The sequence below is a fragment of the Lissotriton vulgaris genome, chromosome 10 (assembly GCF_964263255.1).
Source record: "Lissotriton vulgaris chromosome 10, aLisVul1.2, whole genome shotgun sequence".
Lineage (NCBI taxonomy): Eukaryota > Metazoa > Chordata > Amphibia > Caudata > Salamandridae > Lissotriton > Lissotriton vulgaris.
The window spans coordinates 237,165,291-237,186,463 of NC_141698.1; the positions used below are offsets into that span (position 1 = coordinate 237,165,291).

Here is a 21,173-nt window from a genome sequence, read left to right on the forward strand (position 1 = left end):
ATGTCTTCACTGAATTGTGCACGGGGTCCTGGTGGCCTGTAGAGGAGGGTGCCTCTGAGTGTGGTCTTGGGGTCGGTGTGGATCTGGAAGTGAAGGTGTTCGGCGCAGCGAGGTTGACGTCTGAGCTGGTTGAGATGCGGATGGAATTCTTATGGACGATAGCGATGCCTCCTCCTGTTTGGTAGGTGCGGTCTTTTCGGATGATCTTGTAGCCTTCCGGGATGGCAATGGTGATGTCTGGGGCTGAGGAGGCGTTCATCCATGTTTCTGTTAGGAAGGCGACGTCCGGAGAGATGGTGTCTAGTAGATTCCAAAGGTCGATGGCGTGTCTGTGGACCGAGCGGGTGTTGAGCAGGATGCATTTTAGGTGGTTGGTGTCAGATCTCTGTTTGGTGTTAGTGGATGAGGAGTTAGTCTTGGTTCTGTCATACTTGCAGGAGTTGCATGTGAAGGGTCCATGGGTGTGTCCAGGAGCGGCTTGGGCGCAGTTGGGGAGTCGGCCGGGGTTTAGGGATAAGAGGGTGGAGGCGTTGTATGTAATGCGGGTGGGGTGGGTGGTACGGGGGCCAGGGGGTCTGGTGCTGGGCGCGGGCTTGGCGCGGACGGGCGTAGACGGGCTTACCTTCGGCGCAACTGGGGCACGACCGCTGTGCGTGAACGCTGCGTGTAGACACATCAGTCATATGTGGATAGTGGAGGGGGAGGGGCAAGGGAGGGTCAGCTGGGAGGCGGGAGTGGGGCGGAGCTACGGGCCAGGAGGCACCGTCGCAAGATGGCGGCAAAAACAAACGAAAACACGGGGCGAATGCGTGTCAGCAAGCAGGCAGGGATCCACACAGCAACCAAAGCGGAGCTCTAATTAAATTAAGATTAAAGCGCTCCTACAATAAGCCAGCACGTACACCCAACAGAGATTCGGCTCACAAACAGTGTGAAAGCACGATCAGAGCATCAAAGACCCAGGCACCAATTTCAACGCGGTGCGAGCATGCAGTAAGCGCTACACTTATAGGTATGCACAAACAATTCCAATGTCACTAAGCAGCCAAGCTCTACGATATCTCGGCAAAAGTGCTATGTTTTGGATTGTGCAAGCAGAGTATTCTAAGTCACAAAGCAGCCAAGCGCTACGATATTTATGTCAAAGTGCTACGTTTTACAATGTCTGAGCAAAGGAATTAAAGGTTACCAAGCAGCCAAGCGCTACGGTATTCGATGGCCAGGGAAGCGACCGCTACTGCCAGAGACAGGATGGTCACCAGAACAAATCTTACCGTTCTTTCTTCATTTAGCTAGATAGGCCCTATCACATTCCACGTTGAAAGCATTCTTGGTAGCCATATCGAGGTTCCGTCAAGATGGCTCGAACACTCTCTCTCTATTCAACTAGAGCGATTCAGCAATTTTTTTAAAGGGCTCTTTCGAATGTTTCCTCCTATTCAGCGTCCGCCTCCATCCTGGCTTTTGACTGTAGTAATCACTCAGCTCATGCGCGACCCCTTTGAGCCTATTCATAAGGTGGATCTCAAATTCCTTACCTGGAAGGTTTCTCTTTTTCTAGCACTGACATTGGCACGTAGAGTCAGTGACATTCAAGCATTTAATATCAAGTCTCCGTTTTTGCAATTCACGTCAAACTCTGTGTTGCTTCATACCAATTCAAGCTACATGCCTAAAGTTCCATCCGACTCATCTTAAAGAACCAGTACTTCTAAAAACATTCTTTCCTAATCCGCAAACGGTAGCGGAGAAAGCCTTGCATTCCCTTGACATTAGAAGATGTCTTAAATTCTATCTTCAACAAACTGCTACATTGCAGAAGACTGACCAGTTATTTATAGCATATGGAAGGATACGTCAAGGATACACTGTATCAAAACAGACCATAGCCCGCTGGGTGTCCTCAGCTATCAGTCTGTCATCAGCAAGCAGGAAGGCCACTGCAATCATTGCCAAGGGCACATTCTATAAGAGCGGTCTCCTCCTAGACAGCCCTTTTAGCTGGAGTGCCCCCATGACATCTGCAGAGCAACAACCTGGTCCAGCAAGTATACCTTCGCCAAGCACTACTGCTTAGATGCTGCCAGTGATGCAGATACGTCAGTGGGACGAGCAGTGCTTCACAATCTTTTTAAATAAGGTGAGCCTCTGTTCTCCCTCTTCCTCTATGCTCTTTTAGACGCTTATTTTACATGTCATTATTGTTTGCAAAGCATGCGTATGCGCTAGGATACAAGAAGCTTCTATGAGCAGGATGGTGTGTACTGCTATCTACTCTGATTCAGGCATGTGAATCTATGAAAGACACGCCAATACTGGAGAAGAACAATAGTTACTTGCCTGTAATCTGTGGTTCTTCAGTATTGGTGTCTTTCATAGATTCACATGCACCCGCCCACCTCCCCTCAGAGGCTCCTCCGGCGATAATGTTGCTTTCACTCCTGTGCGAGAACATCTGAGAGTTTGAGCCTCTGAGGAGAACATTCTGGTGGGTGCAGACACCTGATTGGCTGCAGTTTGGTCTATACAAAATGACTAGGATAGTCATGAGTGTGCAAGTTTTTTCACTGTAGCTTAGGGCAACTTTACTTCCTGGTTGGTTATTACCAAGGGTTTTGGTTTCTTATATGCAAATTATTGTTTTTTTATGTACCGTGGGACTACCACTCCGACGACTGGGAATGATTCAGGCATGTGAATCTATGAAAGACACCAATACTGGAGAACCACAGATTACAGGTAAGTAACTATTGTTCATCTTCCAATACCTCGACGATTAGCTGGTAAAGGCCCCTTCTCTTCGTCAGGTTTCAGAAGACATCTTTCTGCCTGCAGCTATTTCGCTCTCTGGGACTGGCAGTCAGTCTTCGAAAATTCATTCTAGCCCCTTCTCATCGGCTAACGTTTCTGGTATACTTGTCAACAGAAAGGCTGAACACCATCTTATCTCTGGCTCACAACCTTTATGGAAGAAAGTGCGCTTCTGTACGTCTCCTCAAATCCTTTCTCCAGATGATGTCTTCCGCAATTCTCATGTTACTACGAATAAGACCAATTCAGGAGCAGTTTGACGCCCAATGGCTTCAAATATCAGGATCATTCGAAGACATAGTTCGAATAACTCCGGTCATGAAGGATACACTCCTTTGGTGGCAATCTCCTCACAATCTCTCTGGGAATTTCATTCCTTTCACCTCTTCCAGAGTTTGTTCTGACAACAGATGCATCTTTGGAAGATTGGGGAGCACAGCTACATTACCTCCAAATAAGTGGCAAATTGAGTCTCTGTCTGCAAAATGCATATCAATTTTCTGGAACTTAGAGCAATTTCTCTAGCCCTCCAGTCATTCCTCCCAAGGATAAGAGTACCCTCAGTCCTCATATGCACAGACCACACCACCTGCATGCATTATCTGAACAAGCAGCGAGGAACGAGATCTCCGGTCCTATCTTGGGAAGCCCAAAATATATGGGAATGAACATTACAGCATCATATAACCATCAAGGCGGAGCTTCTCTCAGGTATAGAAAACAACCTGGCAGACTCTTTGAGCAGGTTGATTCAAACAAATCATGAGTGGGAACTCAGTCCTCAACCGCATCTTCAACAAATGGGGAACACCCAACTTGGATCTGTTTGTATCTCAAGGGAACAAGAAATGCTGGTTCTTTGCCAGCAGGGAACCTCAGACAGGATCATGGAGGAATGAGTTTTCGATAAGATGGTCATGAATCTTTGCGTACGCTTCTCCCCCATATCCCCTGCTCTCCAGAGTGGTGTTGAAAATTAAACTGGAAACCTGCCAACTCTTTCTCATTGCGCCACGTTGGCCTCGTTATTACTGGTTCATGGAGCTGCTCCTACTGTCTCAATCCAAGCCTTATTGCCTTCCTGTCAGCCAACCTACTGACCATGAACAAAGAGCAGATCCTGCACCCAGCTTCTCTTCAATGTAATGCCTGGAACCTGAGTACAATGAATACAAGGACTTAGTTATCCCTCAGGATTGTACAGATATTTTGTCCAGGGCAAGCGCTGAGTCTACCCCGAAAACATATAGACTGAAATGGAAGCGGTTTTGCTCTTGGTGCCATAGCAATGATACTCGCCCTCTTCGTCAGAGAAAATCCTGCTTTATCTCATCTCTCGCAAGATCAGGTCTGGCTTATGCTTCTATAAGGGTGCACCTCGCTGCTATCTCTCGATACAAACGAACGTCTGACTCCTATTCTCTCTGTTCTGGCCGCATCTGAAATAGTTAATGAAGGAACTTTCCTCCTATTCGGCCACCTCCACCTGAATGGCGTCTTAATGTGGTCCTTTCGCAATTAATGAAACCACCTTTTGAGCCGATTCACAAAATAGAGCTCACATTTCTCTCATGGAAGGTGGCTTTGCTTCTTGCATTACTTTTGCCAGACGAGTAAGTGAATTTCAGGCTTTCAGCATTAAAGTTCCTTCACAGAGGATTACATAATGTTACGGACAAATCCTAGATTTGTTCCAAAGGTTCCATCCCAGTTTCACCTTAATGAACATGTAATTCTGCGCACCTTTTTTCCACATCTTTATCTCAAGCGGAGAAATCTCTTCACTTTCTACATGTAAAGAGGTGCCTTAAGTTTTATTTGCAAAGGACAAAGCATCTGTGAAGAACGGATCAACTCCTAGTATCATATGGGCCTGTTAAACTAGGATCTGCCGTTACAAAAAGGACTGTTGCACGATGGATTGCTGCCACTATCCAATTGTGCCAGTCGAAGGTGGGTAAACCGCTTACAACCAAGACCAAGGAGCATTTCACAAGAGCGTTGTTTCTCTACTCAAGAACTCTCTACAGCTGGAAGACTCAGAGGAAGAACTTAGTCGGGACATACAGAGGGTACATAGGGACCCTTTTCAGATTAACTCTAAAAGACCTAAACCTAGGAAAATCCTCATTAATTTCCTTACATTTGCCTTAAAAGATAAATTCTCATCCAGGGGATACTCCTCAATAGTCATAATCTATGAATAATTCCCGCCTATGTGCGGGATCCCGGAGCATATAGAAATTACATATAAATGAGAGTACCTTGTTTAGGAAGCCACGGCAGGGAACATCACACTTCACGCTAACCGTTCCCATCCTAGGCACCTAATCGCAAGTATTCCTTACGGAGTAGTCCTCAGACTTAAGCGCATTTGCAGCAATGAAAGAGATTTTAACAACTGCCTAAAAGAAATGCGAGTAAGACTTAATATGAGGGGCTACAATGACAAACTCATCGATGATGCTATTAGAAAATCAAGTGAACAGCCAAGAGCTAGTCTTTTTAAAAAAGAAGCTACTAAAGTATCAGATGAGAATAATAAAACCGAGAACCCTAGACTCATTACCACTTACTCACGACAAGAGAGAAAAATCAGAGCGATTGTCCAGAAACATTGGCCTATCGTTTTAACCGACAGCATCTTGCATGACCGTTTGACTTCTTCCCCTGTTGTGACTTTTAGAAAAAGTAGATCCATGGGCAATGATTTGGATAAGAACTCCCCTGAAACGAGAAAGGTAACACCATGGCTACAGACGTCCAGGGGATTCAAAAGATGCACGGTATGTCGTGCTTGCAAATTTGGGTGTAATAAAACATCATATCAGACACCATTTGATGCATCCCCTGTTCCCATTAAGGGTAGCTATAGCTGTAAAATAGATTTCGCCGTGTATGTTCTGACGTGTAATTGTGGTCTGAATTATGTGGGAAGCACAAAACTACAGGTACACGTCAGAATATTACAACACCTGAGAGCTATCCTCCATAATGATGCAGCCTATCCCATGGCACGACATTTCAATAAATGTCACAACAAGGATATAAATTCTTTCTTATTTTGTCATCAGTGCTGCCGCCAATAACAAAAGAGTAGGTAACAGAGAGAGGCAATTAAGGCAATTAGAGACAAAGTTTATCCTTGAACTAGATAGTAAATGGCCACGTGTTTTGAACATTGCGGAGGATATGTGTTAGAACTGGCTATTTCTGATAGGCTAAGGCTGACGCCAAAGCCAGGTAGAAACCACCATTCTAGTCAGGGCAAGGAAGTCACACGCTAAGATAACCCCTGCTCACCCCCTTGGTAGCTTGGCACAAGCAGTAAAGCTAAACTCGGAGGCAATGTGTAAAGCATTTGCGCCAGCGCACAACAGCAACAACATACTAGGCACACCACAAAAGAGACTCCACACAAGGTTATTATAAAAATAACTTTTGTATTGTAAAAACACATCAGATAAGATCACACATATACGTTGTGCCAACTGGCACGGGCAATATTCACATGGGATTATTCACAAGACAGGGCCACATGGGCCACTGTCATATTCAGATATAGCACTTCTAGAATAAGAAATAATAAACATAAAATGGTAATCACAAAGATCACAACCAGTATCCACTGGTAACAGGAACCAGGACCTTACTAGGACCACCTGTACTAAAAAGGACAACCACCTAAGAATAAACACATTTAGGGGTATAAACCAGAACACCTTACCCATGATGCATAAAACACATTCAGAGGAGTAATAAAGAGAAACACATGATGCCATAAAATACATTCAGAGGTGTTAAGAATAAAGCACATGATGCAATAAAATACATTCAGGGGTGCAGCGCAAGAAGACACATGATGACTAAACATTCAGAGGTGCAGCGCATGGAAAGAAAAACACATAATGCAATAACACATTCAGAGGTGCATAATAAATCAATAGCGCAAAAACTCACATTAGCAATAACTATTAAAGCATAGAAATCACATTGCGCAAACACTTCATAAGCCACTACCTGTGGCAGTCCCTAGGCCAACTGGCCTTGTGGGGCAAAGATGCCCTGAGTCCAAAGTCAGGGTGCGCTGCCATGCAGCGCCAGTTTCAAAAGTACCAAAAGCCTAAACGTGGCAGCTGCCCACAAAGTGCTGGGCAGCTGTGTACAAAAAGCTGTGGCAGGGCTCTCAGTAGCCCCTAGAACAAATCTGCGCCACCTGAGCCACACAGGCTCCACAGCAAACCATGCCCCCAAAGCGTTGGAGCCCACTGGGCTCTGGAAAGAAGTAAGGGGGGGGGGGCGCTGGAGCCATCTGGCTCAGGAATTCACTGTGCCCCCTAGAGCCCTCGTGGCTCTTAACTAAAATAGGCCCACGAGCCTCCGTGGCTCTGCAAACAAAATGCGGTCATCGTGGGAGCCTTCACAGACTCGTGGACAAGGGCGCCGTGAGCCTCGCAAGGCTCTAAGTAAATAAAACATGCCCCTTCGTTGGAGCCTCAAGGCTCTGGCTTAACGTTGGGGCGACCCACTGCCAACCGGGGCCGCCCAAGCACCAACTCTGCCTCACCGGCGTGGAACACCCCCAAGCTCCCTCCTGGAGCAGAAGCAGCACTGTCCCCTGCATGCCCGCACTCACCGGTACCTTGGGAGGCGGCGTCGGCTCTTCTCTGCGGGGATCCCAGGCGGCGGCGGCTCCTTGATGCAGCAGGGCTCCCTCGCATCACGGGAGCCCTGCAAGCCGGCCGCCCCGCTTCTTCTTCCTCCAGCGGGGAAGACCTCCGGACCACTCTTGCGGGGCTCGCACCTCGTGGGAGCCCTGTCGGCGCTCACTTCCTCACTCGGGGCTCCCTCAGCTCACGGGAGCCCGGCCGTCCCGCCGCCGGGCTCCCTCAGCTCACGGGAGCCCGGCCGTCCCGCCGCCATGCGTCCTCCATCTTCTCTCCGCCTCACAGGCTGCGGGGCGGGACTTCCGGCCGGCCGCGCTGCAATTGGTCGGCCGGCTGAGCACTTCCGGGTCGCCGCGGGCAGCGCGGCGGCCCAATTCAGGCAGGCGGGCAGGCATTAAAACTACCGGCGTGGGCAGCCGAAGTTAAATAAAATTAAAAATAAGCGAGGTGGGCACTCGCAAAGTACATAATCAAATAAGCGGGGTGGCACCCGCCAATCCTCACGCAAAATGCGTGCAACGAAACACTCGAAATGCAGCCAGGAGCGCTCTCAAGCGCTAGGATCACAGCACAGCGCTCCCAGGCGCCAAAGGTCCCCAGAGCAGACCCCTACAGCAAGAAGGGTCCACAGGAAGCGCTCTCTGCAGGAAAATCCATCATCCCTCTAGGAAATGCAGCAGGCAGGGGGACAGCCAGGAAGAGTCCCCCAGCAGTCCATCAAATGTCCAGGAGCTGGGCAGGGCCCAGGGATTCCCCTGAGCCCCAGCAGCAGCATGCCCCTGGCAGATTCAAGTTAGAAACAAGAACATTTTGGAAGGGGACACAGCCCCTTCTTATAGACAGAAAAGTCTTTGAAGTCCTTTGATGTCCTTTGAAGCAGGCAGTGTGAGAACCAGCCAGAACTGGTTACAGGGAAGTCCTTTCAGTATCAGGGACAGAGGTGACAGTCGCCCAGCGGGAGGTGGAGCCAGCTTTGTAGTTAGGCAGGCACAGCCCTTCACTATCGGGTGCCATCTCCTCCCACTTCCCTGGCAGCAGATGCTGCCTTTCATCCATGGGCTGACTTCAGACAACCTCCAGGGCTCTCTAGCCCCTGTCCTCCTCAAACCAGACAGTCAATCCACAAGCAGGCCCAGGCACTCTGGGCCAGGCTCACCAGCCAATCACACGCCAGCACCAACTTACACAAATATGCCAACTTCCAAAAGTAGTACTTCTAGACTAGACACAGTCATGCCGGATATATCATTTGGCAGCATTCATTCTCACGAGTTCATACATACCAAACTCGCCCCTGCACTCCCCACACATCAGGAACTACCATGGGCATACATATTTCCCATTCATTCCTATGGGAGGGCAGGTCACTCACCACTCATTCACAGAGAGCTCAAGCACTTTACACTGTACCACAGTGAAAAAGTGCACAGAGGCCTAAAATCGCCAACCCCAGGTTCCATAAACAGGCTAGGAAAAAGCAAAAAGTCTAGGGGTGAACCTGCCCAACGGGCCGGGTCCAACAATATGTATACTTACTTGTAAATACAGTTATTCTGTATATCTCTGGGATGAGTAAAAGTATAAGCGTCACATAATATGAGTGAAGACCATTGATGCTATACTTAGTTGCCCATGGACACGCAATATATGAATTATACACTCTCTCACAAAGACGATAATAGTTTTTAGCAACCATTGTTGATATTGTATTTTTTAGCACTTTTTTTAAATCCTGTGTATAGCTTTAATGGTGGTTTTAATCCGGCTGGATGAGACTTTTAACTATGAAGAATATAGGGAACGAATTTGCTATAAAATATCATTTTATCGACTTAACTTGTCTATGTACATAATGCACTTTATATTTATTATCTGCTGTTTGTTGCACATATAGTATGGCACTTTATTACAGTATTTGCACTAGTTTGAGAAAATAGGCACTTATGCACTTTTTTGTATATTGGAAAAATGGAGGTCTATCTGAAATGATCTTTACTGCCGAATAGTATGAATATGTGTACATGAAACTAATATAGCCACAATCAATGGTACAATCGCATATCAAAACAATATAATAATTTGGATTTATCCAGTTTATCAATATGAAATGAGGTTAATTTCTTTTGTTTCTATATTTGGTATTGACACCGTTATATTTGCTTTAGATGCCCTACAATTTAAAGTGATAAAGAATGTGGCTAGTTGAGATGTAACACATAACTGCATTCAAGCAGATTTACTGGCTAAAAAATACGACATGCACAATAGTCTGTTGTTTCTATCTATGATCACGTGACCAGAGATCCATTGGTGAGGGGCCGTGCATGGTGGTAAATATGTATAAAAAAGTGGAGTAGACGTGTACAAAGCTGAATGTGATCAAGGGCTCGTGAAGCCCGAAACGCATTGTTGCAGGCTGTGGAAAGAACGTAAATAAAAGCATACCTTGCCTGAGTTGCTGTGGTGGTCTGAGTTCCTGCTTCGCCGTAATTGGAAGTGGTCGGAATTGTTTGGTTTATATATATATAAAGCACAAATGGAATGTCAAACCAGGTTCCTTAGCAGAGGTTACAATATTGATACTCTGACTAAAGCAATCAGTAGAGCTAACTCCAAGGATAGACAGCAACTGTTATTCCCTACAGTGGACAATGTTCCAATTTCAGTATCTGACAATGAGACGCGTATCATTTTTGGCTTCAGTACCCAACACAAGGCCATTCACAGGATTGTGAAAAACAACTGGTCACTCGTAACTAGTGATCCGGTTGTTGGCCATTTAGTGAAAGGCACTCCTAGTATCACATACAGAAAAGCCAGATCCATGCAGGATAGTCTTGTCTCTAGTAGCCCTGAAACAAGAACTAATACATCTTGGCTAGACAGCAGTAGGGGCTGTTTGAAATGTTTTTCCTGCAAAGCCTGCCAAAATGGTGTAAGCAGGAAAGAATATATGACCCCTTTCAGTACAGACCCTATTAAAATCAGGTATAAATTGAATTGCAGAACCGAATACGCTGTATACGTCTTGGAATGTCCCTGTGGCCTAAGGTATGTGGGGAGCACCAGGCCACAGGTGTACAAACGGATCCTGCAACACCTGAGGGCCATAGCTAATGCCGATACAGCGTACCTCGTGGCAAGGCATTTTGAGGAGTGTCATGCTAAGAATGCAAGTGGGCTTAGATACTTCGTCATTGACACAGTACCACCACAGAGAAGGGGTGGGGACCGTGAAGCCCAGTTGCGTAAACTTGAGACAAGACACATTATCCTGCTTGATACGAAAATACCCAATGGTCTCAATGCCAGCGAAGACTGTTACACTTATTTATGAAATTGGAACCATATCAGTAAATTTTGTATATAATCATTTAAATTTATAGGTACTTTTTTTGAGTAATGAAACTTATGCCTCCCAGATCCATTTATAGAGCACATATGATACTTCAGATCACTTTTTTGTTACTTCACAGGTAGCACTATTATTTATCACACATATATTTTTTACTAATTTTGTTTGACCATTGCTAGTAGACTTATATATGCATTTTATGTGACATGCATTGTTTTGCACAAATTTTATGGTTAGCCCACTTGGGCTTAATGTACCTTTCGGTCACTTTCCAGTATGTTGACGGAATTGGTTTTAGCTTCCTTGTAAATACGTGTATAGGTTATAACTGGTTAGTGATGCAGATATTTGTACATATCTGATCTGGTTTTATACACCTATTTTACTAAGGCTTGAGGGAAGCAACGTCTTTTACCTTTGCAACAAATTGGAATATTTATATTTTAAAACATTTTAGATAATTATTTATTGTGTTTTATTACTAGTCTCAATTGCAAAGGCTGTTGAGTAAAACCATGTGTACAATATTTGTGTGCAATTCCAATGTTAAATTTATGGTATTGTATAAATTCCCATTGGAGGAGCGTACCTGGCGGGAGGGGGTGTAGAAGGAAAGTCATGTGAGGCATTCGGGTCCAAGTTCGTAAAGTGCTTTGTGTGCGTGGGTTAGGAGGCGGAATGTTATCCTCTTATTGACGGGGAGCCAGTGGAGGTTTTTCAGGTGACCAGAAATGTGGTCTTTACGCGGGATGTCTAGTATGAGTCTGGCTGATGCGTTCTGGATGCGTTGGAGTTTTTTCTGAAGTTTTGCGGTGGTACCGGCGTATAGGGTGTTTCTGTAGTCCAGGCGGCTTGTAACCAGTGCGTGGGTGACCGTTTTTCTAGTTTCGGTGGGGATCCAGTGAAATGTTTTTTTGAGCATGCGAAGAATGTTGAAGCAAGATGAGACGGCGTTGACTTGTCTGGTCATCTAGTGAGGAGTCCAGGATGACGCCAAGGTTCCGTGCGTGGTCCGTCGGGATAGGTGCTTTTCCAAGGGCCTCTGGCCACCAAGAGTCATCCCAGGCGGAGGGGGAGGTACCTAAGATAAGGATTTCTGTTTTGTCTGAATTCAGTTTCAGACGGCTGTCTTCATCCACTCGGCTACTTCTTTCATTCCTTCATGTAGGTTGGTTTTGGCGGTGTTAGGGTCTTTGGTGAGTGAGAGGATCAGTTGAGTGTCATCAGCGTAGGAGATGATGTTGAGGTTGTGTTGGTGTGTGATGGCTGCGAGGGGGCTCATGTATACTTTGAAGAGGGTGGGGCTGAGTGAAGATCCTTGTGGCACGCCGCAAATGACTTCAGTGGCCTCTGACTTGAATGGTGGGAGGCGGACTCTGAGTTCTTCCGGCAAGGAACGAGGTGATCCATTCCAGTGCTTTTCCTTGGATTCCGATGTTTCTGAGGCGTTGTAACAGGGTGCTATGACAGACTGTGTCGAAGGCTGCGGAGAGGTCGAGGAGGATGAGGGCGACTGTGTCACCATTGTCCAGTAGAGTTCGAATGTCCTCTGTTGCTGCGATGAGTGCGGTCTCAGTGCTGTGTTTGGCTCGGAAGCCGGACTGTGAGGAGTCGAGGGATTTGTTGGTTTCGAGGAAGGCGGCGAGCTGGTTGTTGACAGCTTTCTCGATGACTTTGGCCGGGAATGGAAGGAGCGAGATGGGCGGTAGTTTTTGAGTTCGGTGGGGTCAGCTGTGGGTTTTTTCAGAAGGGCGCTGAGTTCGGTGTGTTTCCAGCTTTCCGGGAAGGTGGCGGAGTTGAGGGAGCAGTTGATGACGTCTCGGAGGTGTGGTGCTATGATGGAGTCTGCTTTGTTGAAGATGTGGTGAGGGCATGGGTCAGTGGGGGATCCTGAGTGGATGGAGTTCATCAGGCGGATGGTGTCCTCAGTGGAGATTGGGTTCCAGTTCATTAAGGATGTTCAAGGGGGGTGAAGGTACGGCAGAAGGTTGGGTGGGTTGGTCTCCGGGTTGGTTGTCGAAGCTGTTGTGGATGTCTGCGATTTTGTCGTGGAAGAACGAAGCTAGGGAGTCGCAAAGGGTTTGAGAGGGAGTGATGTCGTTGGAGTTGGCAGTGGGGTTGGTAAACTCTTTGACGATGTTGAATAATTCCTTGCTGTTGTGGGCGTTGTTGTCTAGTCGGTCTTTGAATGCGGCTTTCTTGGCAGTCCGGATCAGTTGGTGGTGTATGCGGGTGGCGTTTTTGAAGGCGTCCCTGGTGCTGGTATTTGGGTCTTTTTTCCAGGCCTTCTCAAGTGAGCGACAGTTTCTTGGATCATCGTTGAACTAGGGGGTGTTTTTGCTGCCTAGTTTGATTTGACGTTTTTTCAAAGGTGCTAGGTTGTCGGCGCTGTTGGTTAGCCATTGAGTGAGGTTAATGGCTGCTTGGTTGGGGTTCGAAGAGTGGGCAGGGGGGTTTTGAAGAAGCGATGTGGTCGATGGTGATTTTGTTCCAGTTTCTTCGCAGAGTAGGTTGAGGAGGGTTGTGGGTTGTGGTCTTTTTGTAGACCAAGTGAACGCAGCTGTGGTCCGTCCAATGGAGAACTGTGGTGTGACTGAAGGAGATATGTTTGCTGGAGGTGAAGATAGGGTCGAGTGTGTGACCTGCGTAGTGAGTGGGGGTATTAACAAGTTGTTTGAGACCGAAGTTAGCGAGATTGTCCAGAAGGGTGGTGGCGATGCTGTCGTTGCTCTTTTCCAGGTGAAAATTGAGGTCTCCCAATAGAATGTAGTCCTCGGAGGGGAGGGCGTGTGGGGTGATAAAGTCAGTGATGTCTTCACTGAATTGTGCACGGGGTCCTGGTGGCCTGTAGAGGAGGGTGCCTCTGAGTGTGGTCTTGGGGTCGGTGTGGATCTGGAAGTGAAGGTGTTCGGCGCAGCGAGGTTGACGTCTGAGCTGGTTGAGATGCGGATGGAATTCTTATGGACGATAGCGATGCCTCCTCCTGTTTGGTAGGTGCGGTCTTTTCGGATGATCTTGTAGCCTTCCGGGATGGCAATGGTGATGTCTGGGGCTGAGGAGGCGTTCATCCATGTTTCTGTTAGGAAGGCGACGTCCGGAGAGATGGTGTCTAGTAGATTCCAAAGGTCGATGGCGTGTCTGTGGACCGAGCGGGTGTTGAGCAGGATGCATTTTAGGTGGTTGGTGTCAGATCTCTGTTTGGTGTTAGTGGATGAGGAGTTAGTCTTGGTTCTGTCATACTTGCAGGAGTTGCATGTGAAGGGTCCATGGGTGTGTCCAGGAGCGGCTTGGGCGCAGTTGGGGAGTCGGCCGGGGTTTAGGGATAAGAGGGTGGAGGCGTTGTATGTAATGCGGGTGGGGTGGGTGGTACGGGGGCCAGGGGGGTCTGGTGCTGGGCGCGGGCTTGGCGCGGACGGGCGTAGACGGGCTTACCTTCGGCGCAACTGGGGCACGACCGCTGTGCGTGAACGCTGCGTGTAGACACATCAGTCATATGTGGATAGTGGAGGGGGAGGGGCAAGGGAGGGTCAGCTGGGAGGCGGGAGTGGGGCGGAGCTACGGGCCAGGAGGCACCGTCGCAAGATGGCGGCAAAAACAAACGAAAACACGGGGCGAATGCGTGTCAGCAAGCAGGCAGGGATCCACACAGCAACCAAAGCGGAGCTCTAATTAAATTAAGATTAAAGCGCTCCTACAATAAGCCAGCACGTACACCCAACAGAGATTCGGCTCACAAACAGTGTGAAAGCACGATCAGAGCATCAAAGACCCAGGCACCAATTTCAACGCGGTGCGAGCATGCAGTAAGCGCTACACTTATAGGTATGCACAAACAATTCCAATGTCACTAAGCAGCCAAGCTCTACGATATCTCGGCAAAAGTGCTATGTTTTGGATTGTGCAAGCAGAGTATTCTAAGTCACAAAGCAGCCAAGCGCTACGATATTTATGTCAAAGTGCTACGTTTTACAATGTCTGAGCAAAGGAATTAAAGGTTACCAAGCAGCCAAGCGCTACGGTATTCGATGGCCAGGGAAGCGACCGCTACTGCCAGAGACAGGATGGTCACCAGAACAAATCTTACCGTTCTTTCTTCATTTAGCTAGATAGGCGCTATCACATTCCACGTTGAAAGCATTCTTGGTAGCCATATCGAGGTTCCGTCAAGATGGCTCGAACACTCTCTCTCTATTCAACTAGAGCGATTCAGCAATTTTTTTAAAGGGCTCTTTCGAATGTTTCCTCCTATTCAGCGTCCGCCTCCATCCTGGCTTTTGACTGTAGTAATCACTCAGCTCATGCGCGACCCCTTTGAGCCTATTCATAAGGTGGATCTCAAATTCCTTACCTGGAAGGTTTCTCTTTTTCTAGCACTGACATTGGCACGTAGAGTCAGTGACATTCAAGCATTTAATATCAAGTCTCCGTTTTTGCAATTCACGTCAAACTCTGTGTTGCTTCATACCAATTCAAGCTACATGCCTAAAGTTCCATCCGACTCATCTTAAAGAACCAGTACTTCTAAAAACATTCTTTCCTAATCCGCAAACGGTAGCGGAGAAAGCCTTGCATTCCCTTGACATTAGAAGATGTCTTAAATTCTATCTTCAACAAACTGCTACATTGCATAAGACTGACCAGTTATTTATAGCATATGGAAGGATACGTCAAGGATACACTGTATCAAAACAGACCATAGCCCGCTGGGTGTCCTCAGCTATCAGTCTGTCATCAGCAAGCAGGAAGGCCACTGCAATCATTGCCAAGGGCACATTCTATAAGAGCGGTCTCCTCCTAGACAGCCCTTTTAGCTGGAGTGCCCCCATGACATCTGCAGAGCAACAACCTGGTCCAGCAAGTATACCTTCGCCAAGCACTACTGCTTAGATGCTGCCAGTGATGCAGATACGTCAGTGGGACGAGCAGTGCTTCACAATCTTTTTAAATAAGGTGAGCCTCTGTTCTCCCTCTTCCTCTATGCTCTTTTAGACGCTTATTTTACATGTTATTATTGTTTGCAAAGCATGCGTATGCGCTAGGATACAAGAAGCTTCTATGAGCAGGATGGTGTGTACTGCTATCTACTCTGATTCAGGCATGTGAATCTATGAAAGACACGCCAATACTGGAGAAGAACAATAGTTACTTGCCTGTAATCTGTGGTTCTTCAGTATTGGTGTCTTTCATAGATTCACATGCACCCGCCCACCTCCCCTCAGAGGCTCCTCCGGCGATAATGTTGCTTTCACTCCTGTGCGAGAACATCTGAGAGTTTGAGCCTCTGAGGAGAACATTCTGGTGGGTGCAGACACCTGATTGGCTGCAGTTTGGTCTATACAAAATGACTAGGATAGTCATGAGTGTGCAAGTTTTTTCACTGTAGCTTAGGGCAACTTTACTTCCTGGTTGGTTATTACCAAGGGTTTTGGTTTCTTATATGCAAATTATTGTTTTTTTATGTACCGTGGGACTACCACTCCGACGACTGGGAATGATTCAGGCATGTGAATCTATGAAAGACACCAATACTGGAGAACCACAGATTACAGGTAAGTAACTATTGTTCATCTTCCAATACCTCGACGATTAGCTGGTAAAGGCCCCTTCTCTTCGTCAGGTTTCAGAAGACATCTTTCTGCCTGCAGCTATTTCGCTCTCTGGGACTGGCAGTCAGTCTTCGAAAATTCATTCTAGCCCCTTCTCATCGGCTAACGTTTCTGGTATACTTGTCAACAGAAAGGCTGAACACCATCTTATCTCTGGCTCACAACCTTTATGGAAGAAAGTGCGCTTCTGTACGTCTCCTCAAATCCTTTCTCCAGATGATGTCTTCCGCAATTCTCATGTTACTACGAATAAGACCAATTCAGGAGCAGTTTGACGCCCAATGGCTTCAAATATCAGGATCATTCGAAGACATAGTTCGAATAACTCCGGTCATGAAGGATACACTCCTTTGGTGGCAATCTCCTCACAATCTCTCTGGGAATTTCATTCCTTTCACCTCTTCCAGAGTTTGTTCTGACAACAGATGCATCTTTGGAAGATTGGGGAGCACAGCTACATTACCTCCAAATAAGTGGCAAATTGAGTCTCTGTCTGCAAAATGCATATCAATTTTCTGGAACTTAGAGCAATTTCTCTAGCCCTCCAGTCATTCCTCCCAAGGATAAGAGTACCCTCAGTCCTCATATGCACAGACCACACCACCTGCATGCATTATCTGAACAAGCAGCGAGGAACGAGATCTCCGGTCCTATCTTGGGAAGCCCAAAATATATGGGAATGAACATTACAGCATCATATAACCATCAAGGCGGAGCTTCTCTCAGGTATAGAAAACAACCTGGCAGACTCTTTGAGCAGGTTGATTCAAACAAATCATGAGTGGGAACTCAGTCCTCAACCGCATCTTCAACAAATGGGGAACACCCAACTTGGATCTGTTTGTATCTCAAGGGAACAAGAAATGCTGGTTCTTTGCCAGCAGGGAACCTCAGACAGGATCATGGAGGAATGAGTTTTCGATAAGATGGTCATGAATCTTTGCGTACGCTTCTCCCCCATATCCCCTGCTCTCCAGAGTGGTGTTGAAAATTAAACTGGAAACCTGCCAACTCTTTCTCATTGCGCCACGTTGGCCTCGTTATTACTGGTTCATGGAGCTGCTCCTACTGTCTCAATCCAAGCCTTATTGCCTTCCTGTCAGCCAACCTACTGACCATGAACAAAGAGCAGATCCTGCACCCAGCTTCTCTTCAATGTAATGCCTGGAACCTGAGTACAATGAATACAAGGACTTAGTTATCCCTCGGGATTGTACAGATATTTTGTCCAGGGCAAGCGCTGAGTCTACCCCGAAAACATATAGACTGAAATGGAAGCGGTTTTGCTCTTGGTGCCATAGCAATGATACTCGCCCTCTTCGTCAGAGAAAATCCTGCTTTATCTCATCTCTCGCAAGATCAGGTCTGGCTTATGCTTCTATAAGGGTGCACCTCGCTGCTATCTCTCGATACAAACGAACGTCTGACTCCTATTCTCTCTGTTCTGGCCGCATCTGAAATAGTTAATGAAGGAACTTTCCTCCTATTCGGCCACCTCCACCTGAATGGCGTCTTAATGTGGTCCTTTCGCAATTAATGAAACCACCTTTTGAGCCGATTCACAAAATAGAGCTCACATTTCTCTCATGGAAGGTGGCTTTGCTTCTTGCATTACTTTTGCCAGACGAGTAAGTGAATTTCAGGCTTTCAGCATTAAAGTTCCTTCACAGAGGATTACATAATGTTACGGACAAATCCTAGATTTGTTCCAAAGGTTCCATCCCAGTTTCACCTTAATGAACATGTAATTCTGCGCACCTTTTTTCCACATCTTTATCTCAAGCGGAGAAATCTCTTCACTTTCTACATGTAAAGAGGTGCCTTAAGTTTTATTTGCAAAGGACAAAGCATCTGTGAAGAACGGATCAACTCCTAGTATCATATGGGCCTGTTAAACTAGGATCTGCCGTTACAAAAAGGACTGTTGCACGATGGATTGCTGCCACTATCCAATTGTGCCAGTCGAAGGTGGGTAAACCGCTTACAACCAAGACCAAGGAGCATTTCACAAGAGCGTTGTTTCTCTACTCAAGAACTCTCTACAGCTGGAAGACTCAGAGGAAGAACTTAGTCGGGACATACAGAGGGTACATAGGGACCCTTTTCAGATTAACTCTAAAAGACCTAAACCTAGGAAAATCCTCATTAATTTCCTTACATTTGCCTTAAAAGATAAATTCTCATCCAGGGGATACTCCTCAATAGTCATAATCTATGAATAATTCCCGCCTATGTGCGGGATCCCGGAGCATATAGAAATTACATATAAATGAGAGTACCTTGTTTAGGAAGCCACGGCAGGGAACATCACACTTCACGCTAACCGTTCCCATCCTAGGCACCTAATCGCAAGTATTCCTTACGGAGTAGTCCTCAGACTTAAGCGCATTTGCAGCAATGAAAGAGATTTTAACAACTGCCTAAAAGAAATGCGAGTAAGACTTAATATGAGGGGCTACAATGACAAACTCATCGATGATGCTATTAGAAAATCAAGTGAACAGCCAAGAGCTAGTCTTTTTAAAAAAGAAGCTACTAAAGTATCAGATGAGAATAATAAAACCGAGAACCCTAGACTCATTACCACTTACTCACGACAAGAGAGAAAAATCAGAGCGATTGTCCAGAAACATTGGCCTATCGTTTTAACCGACAGCATCTTGCATGACCGTTTGACTTCTTCCCCTGTTGTGACTTTTAGAAAAAGTAGATCCATGGGCAATGATTTGGATAAGAACTCCCCTGAAACGAGAAAGGTAACACCATGGCTACAGACGTCCAGGGGATTCAAAAGATGCACGGTATGTCGTGCTTGCAAATTTGGGTGTAATAAAACATCATATCAGACACCATTTGATGCATCCCCTGTTCCCATTAAGGGTAGCTATAGCTGTAAAATAGATTTCGCCGTGTATGTTCTGACGTGTAATTGTGGTCTGAATTATGTGGGAAGCACAAAACTACAGGTACACGTCAGAATATTACAACACCTGAGAGCTATCCTCCATAAATGATGCAGCCTATCCCATGGCACGACATTTCAATAAATGTCACAACAAGGATATAAATTCTTTCTTATTTTGTCATCAGTGCTGCCGCCAATAACAAAAGAGTAGGTAACAGAGAGAGGCAATTAAGGCAATTAGAGACAAAGTTTATCCTTGAACTAGATAGTAAATGGCCACGTGTTTTGAACATTGCGGAGGATATGTGTTAGAACTGGCTATTTCTGATAGGCTAAGGCTGACGCCAAAGCCAGGTAGAAACCACCATTCTAGTCAGGGCAAGGAAGTCACACGCTAAGATAACCCCTGCTCACCCCCTTGGTAGCTTGGCACAAGCAGTAAAGCTAAACTCGGAGGCAATGTGTAAAGCATTTGCGCCAGCGCACAACAGCAACAACATACTAGGCACACCACAAAAGAGACTCCACACAAGGTTATTATAAAAATAACTTTTGTATTGTAAAAACACATCAGATAAGATCACACATATACGTTGTGCCAACTGGCACGGGCCAATATTCACATGGGATTATTCACAAGACAGGGCCACATGGGCCACTGTCATATTCAGATATAGCACTTCTAGAATAAGAAATAATAAACATAAAATGGTAATCACAAAGATCACAACCAGTATCCACTGGTAACAGGAACCAGGACCTTACTAGGACCACCTGTACTAAAAAGGACAACCACCTAAGAATAAACACATTTAGGGGTATAAACCAGAACACCTTACCCATGATGCATAAAACACATTCAGAGGAGTAATAAAGAGAAACACATGATGCCATAAAATACATTCAGAGGTGTTAAGAATAAAGCACATGATGCAATAAAATACATTCAGGGGTGCAGCGCAAGAAGACACATGATGACTAAACATTCAGAGGTGCAGCGCATGGAAAGAAAAACACAATGCAATAACACATTCAGAGGTGCATAATAAATCAATAGCGCAAAAACTCACATTAGCAATAACTATTAAAGCATAGAAATCACATTGCGCAAACACTTCATAAGCCACTACCTGTGGCAGTCCCTAGGCCAACTGGCCTTGTGGGGCAAAGATGCCCTGAGTCCAAAGTCAGGGTGCGCTGCCATGCAGCGCCAGTTTCAAAAGTACCAAAAGCCTAAACGTGGCAGCTGCCCACAAAGTGCTGGGCAGCTGTGTACAAAAAGCTGTGGCAGGGCTCTCAGTAGCCCCTAGAACAAATCTGCGCCACCTGAGCCACACAGGCTCCACAGCAAACCATGCCCCCAAAGCGTTGGAGCCCACTGGGCTCTGGAAAGAAGTAAGGGGGGGGGGGCGCTGGAGCCATCTGGCTCAGGAATTCACTGTGCCCCCTAGAGCCCTCGTGGCTCTTAACTAAAATAGGCCCACGAGCCTCCGTGGCTCTGCAAACAAAATGCGGTCATCGTGGGAGCCTTCACAGACTCGTGGACAAGGGCGCCGTGAGCCTCGCAAGGCTCTAAGTAAATAAAACATGCCCCTTCGTTGGAGCCTCAAGGCTCTGGCTTAACGTTGGGGCGACCCACTGCCAACCGGGGCCGCCCAAGCACCAACTCTGCCTCACCGGCGTGGAACACCCCCAAGCTCCCTCCTGGAGCAGAAGCAGCACTGTCCCCTGCATGCCCGCACTCACCGGTACCTTGGGAGGCGGCGTCGGCTCTTCTCTGCTGGGGATCCCAGGCGGCGGGCGGCTCCTTGATGCAGCAGGGCTCCCTC

At 46.7% G+C, this 21,173-nt stretch overlaps 1 protein-coding gene across 1 annotated transcript in view; it reads left to right on the plus strand.

Moving 5' to 3' along the window:
- ABCF2 (ATP binding cassette subfamily F member 2) overlaps positions 1-21,173 on the plus strand; it is a 216,381-nt gene that overhangs the window by 164,368 nt on the left and 30,840 nt on the right. The window contains exon 10 of the mRNA XM_086939750.1: positions 5,498-5,552. Coding sequence (XP_086795876.1) covers positions 5,498-5,552 — 55 coding nt within the window. The remainder of the gene's footprint in view (positions 1-5,497; positions 5,553-21,173) is intronic.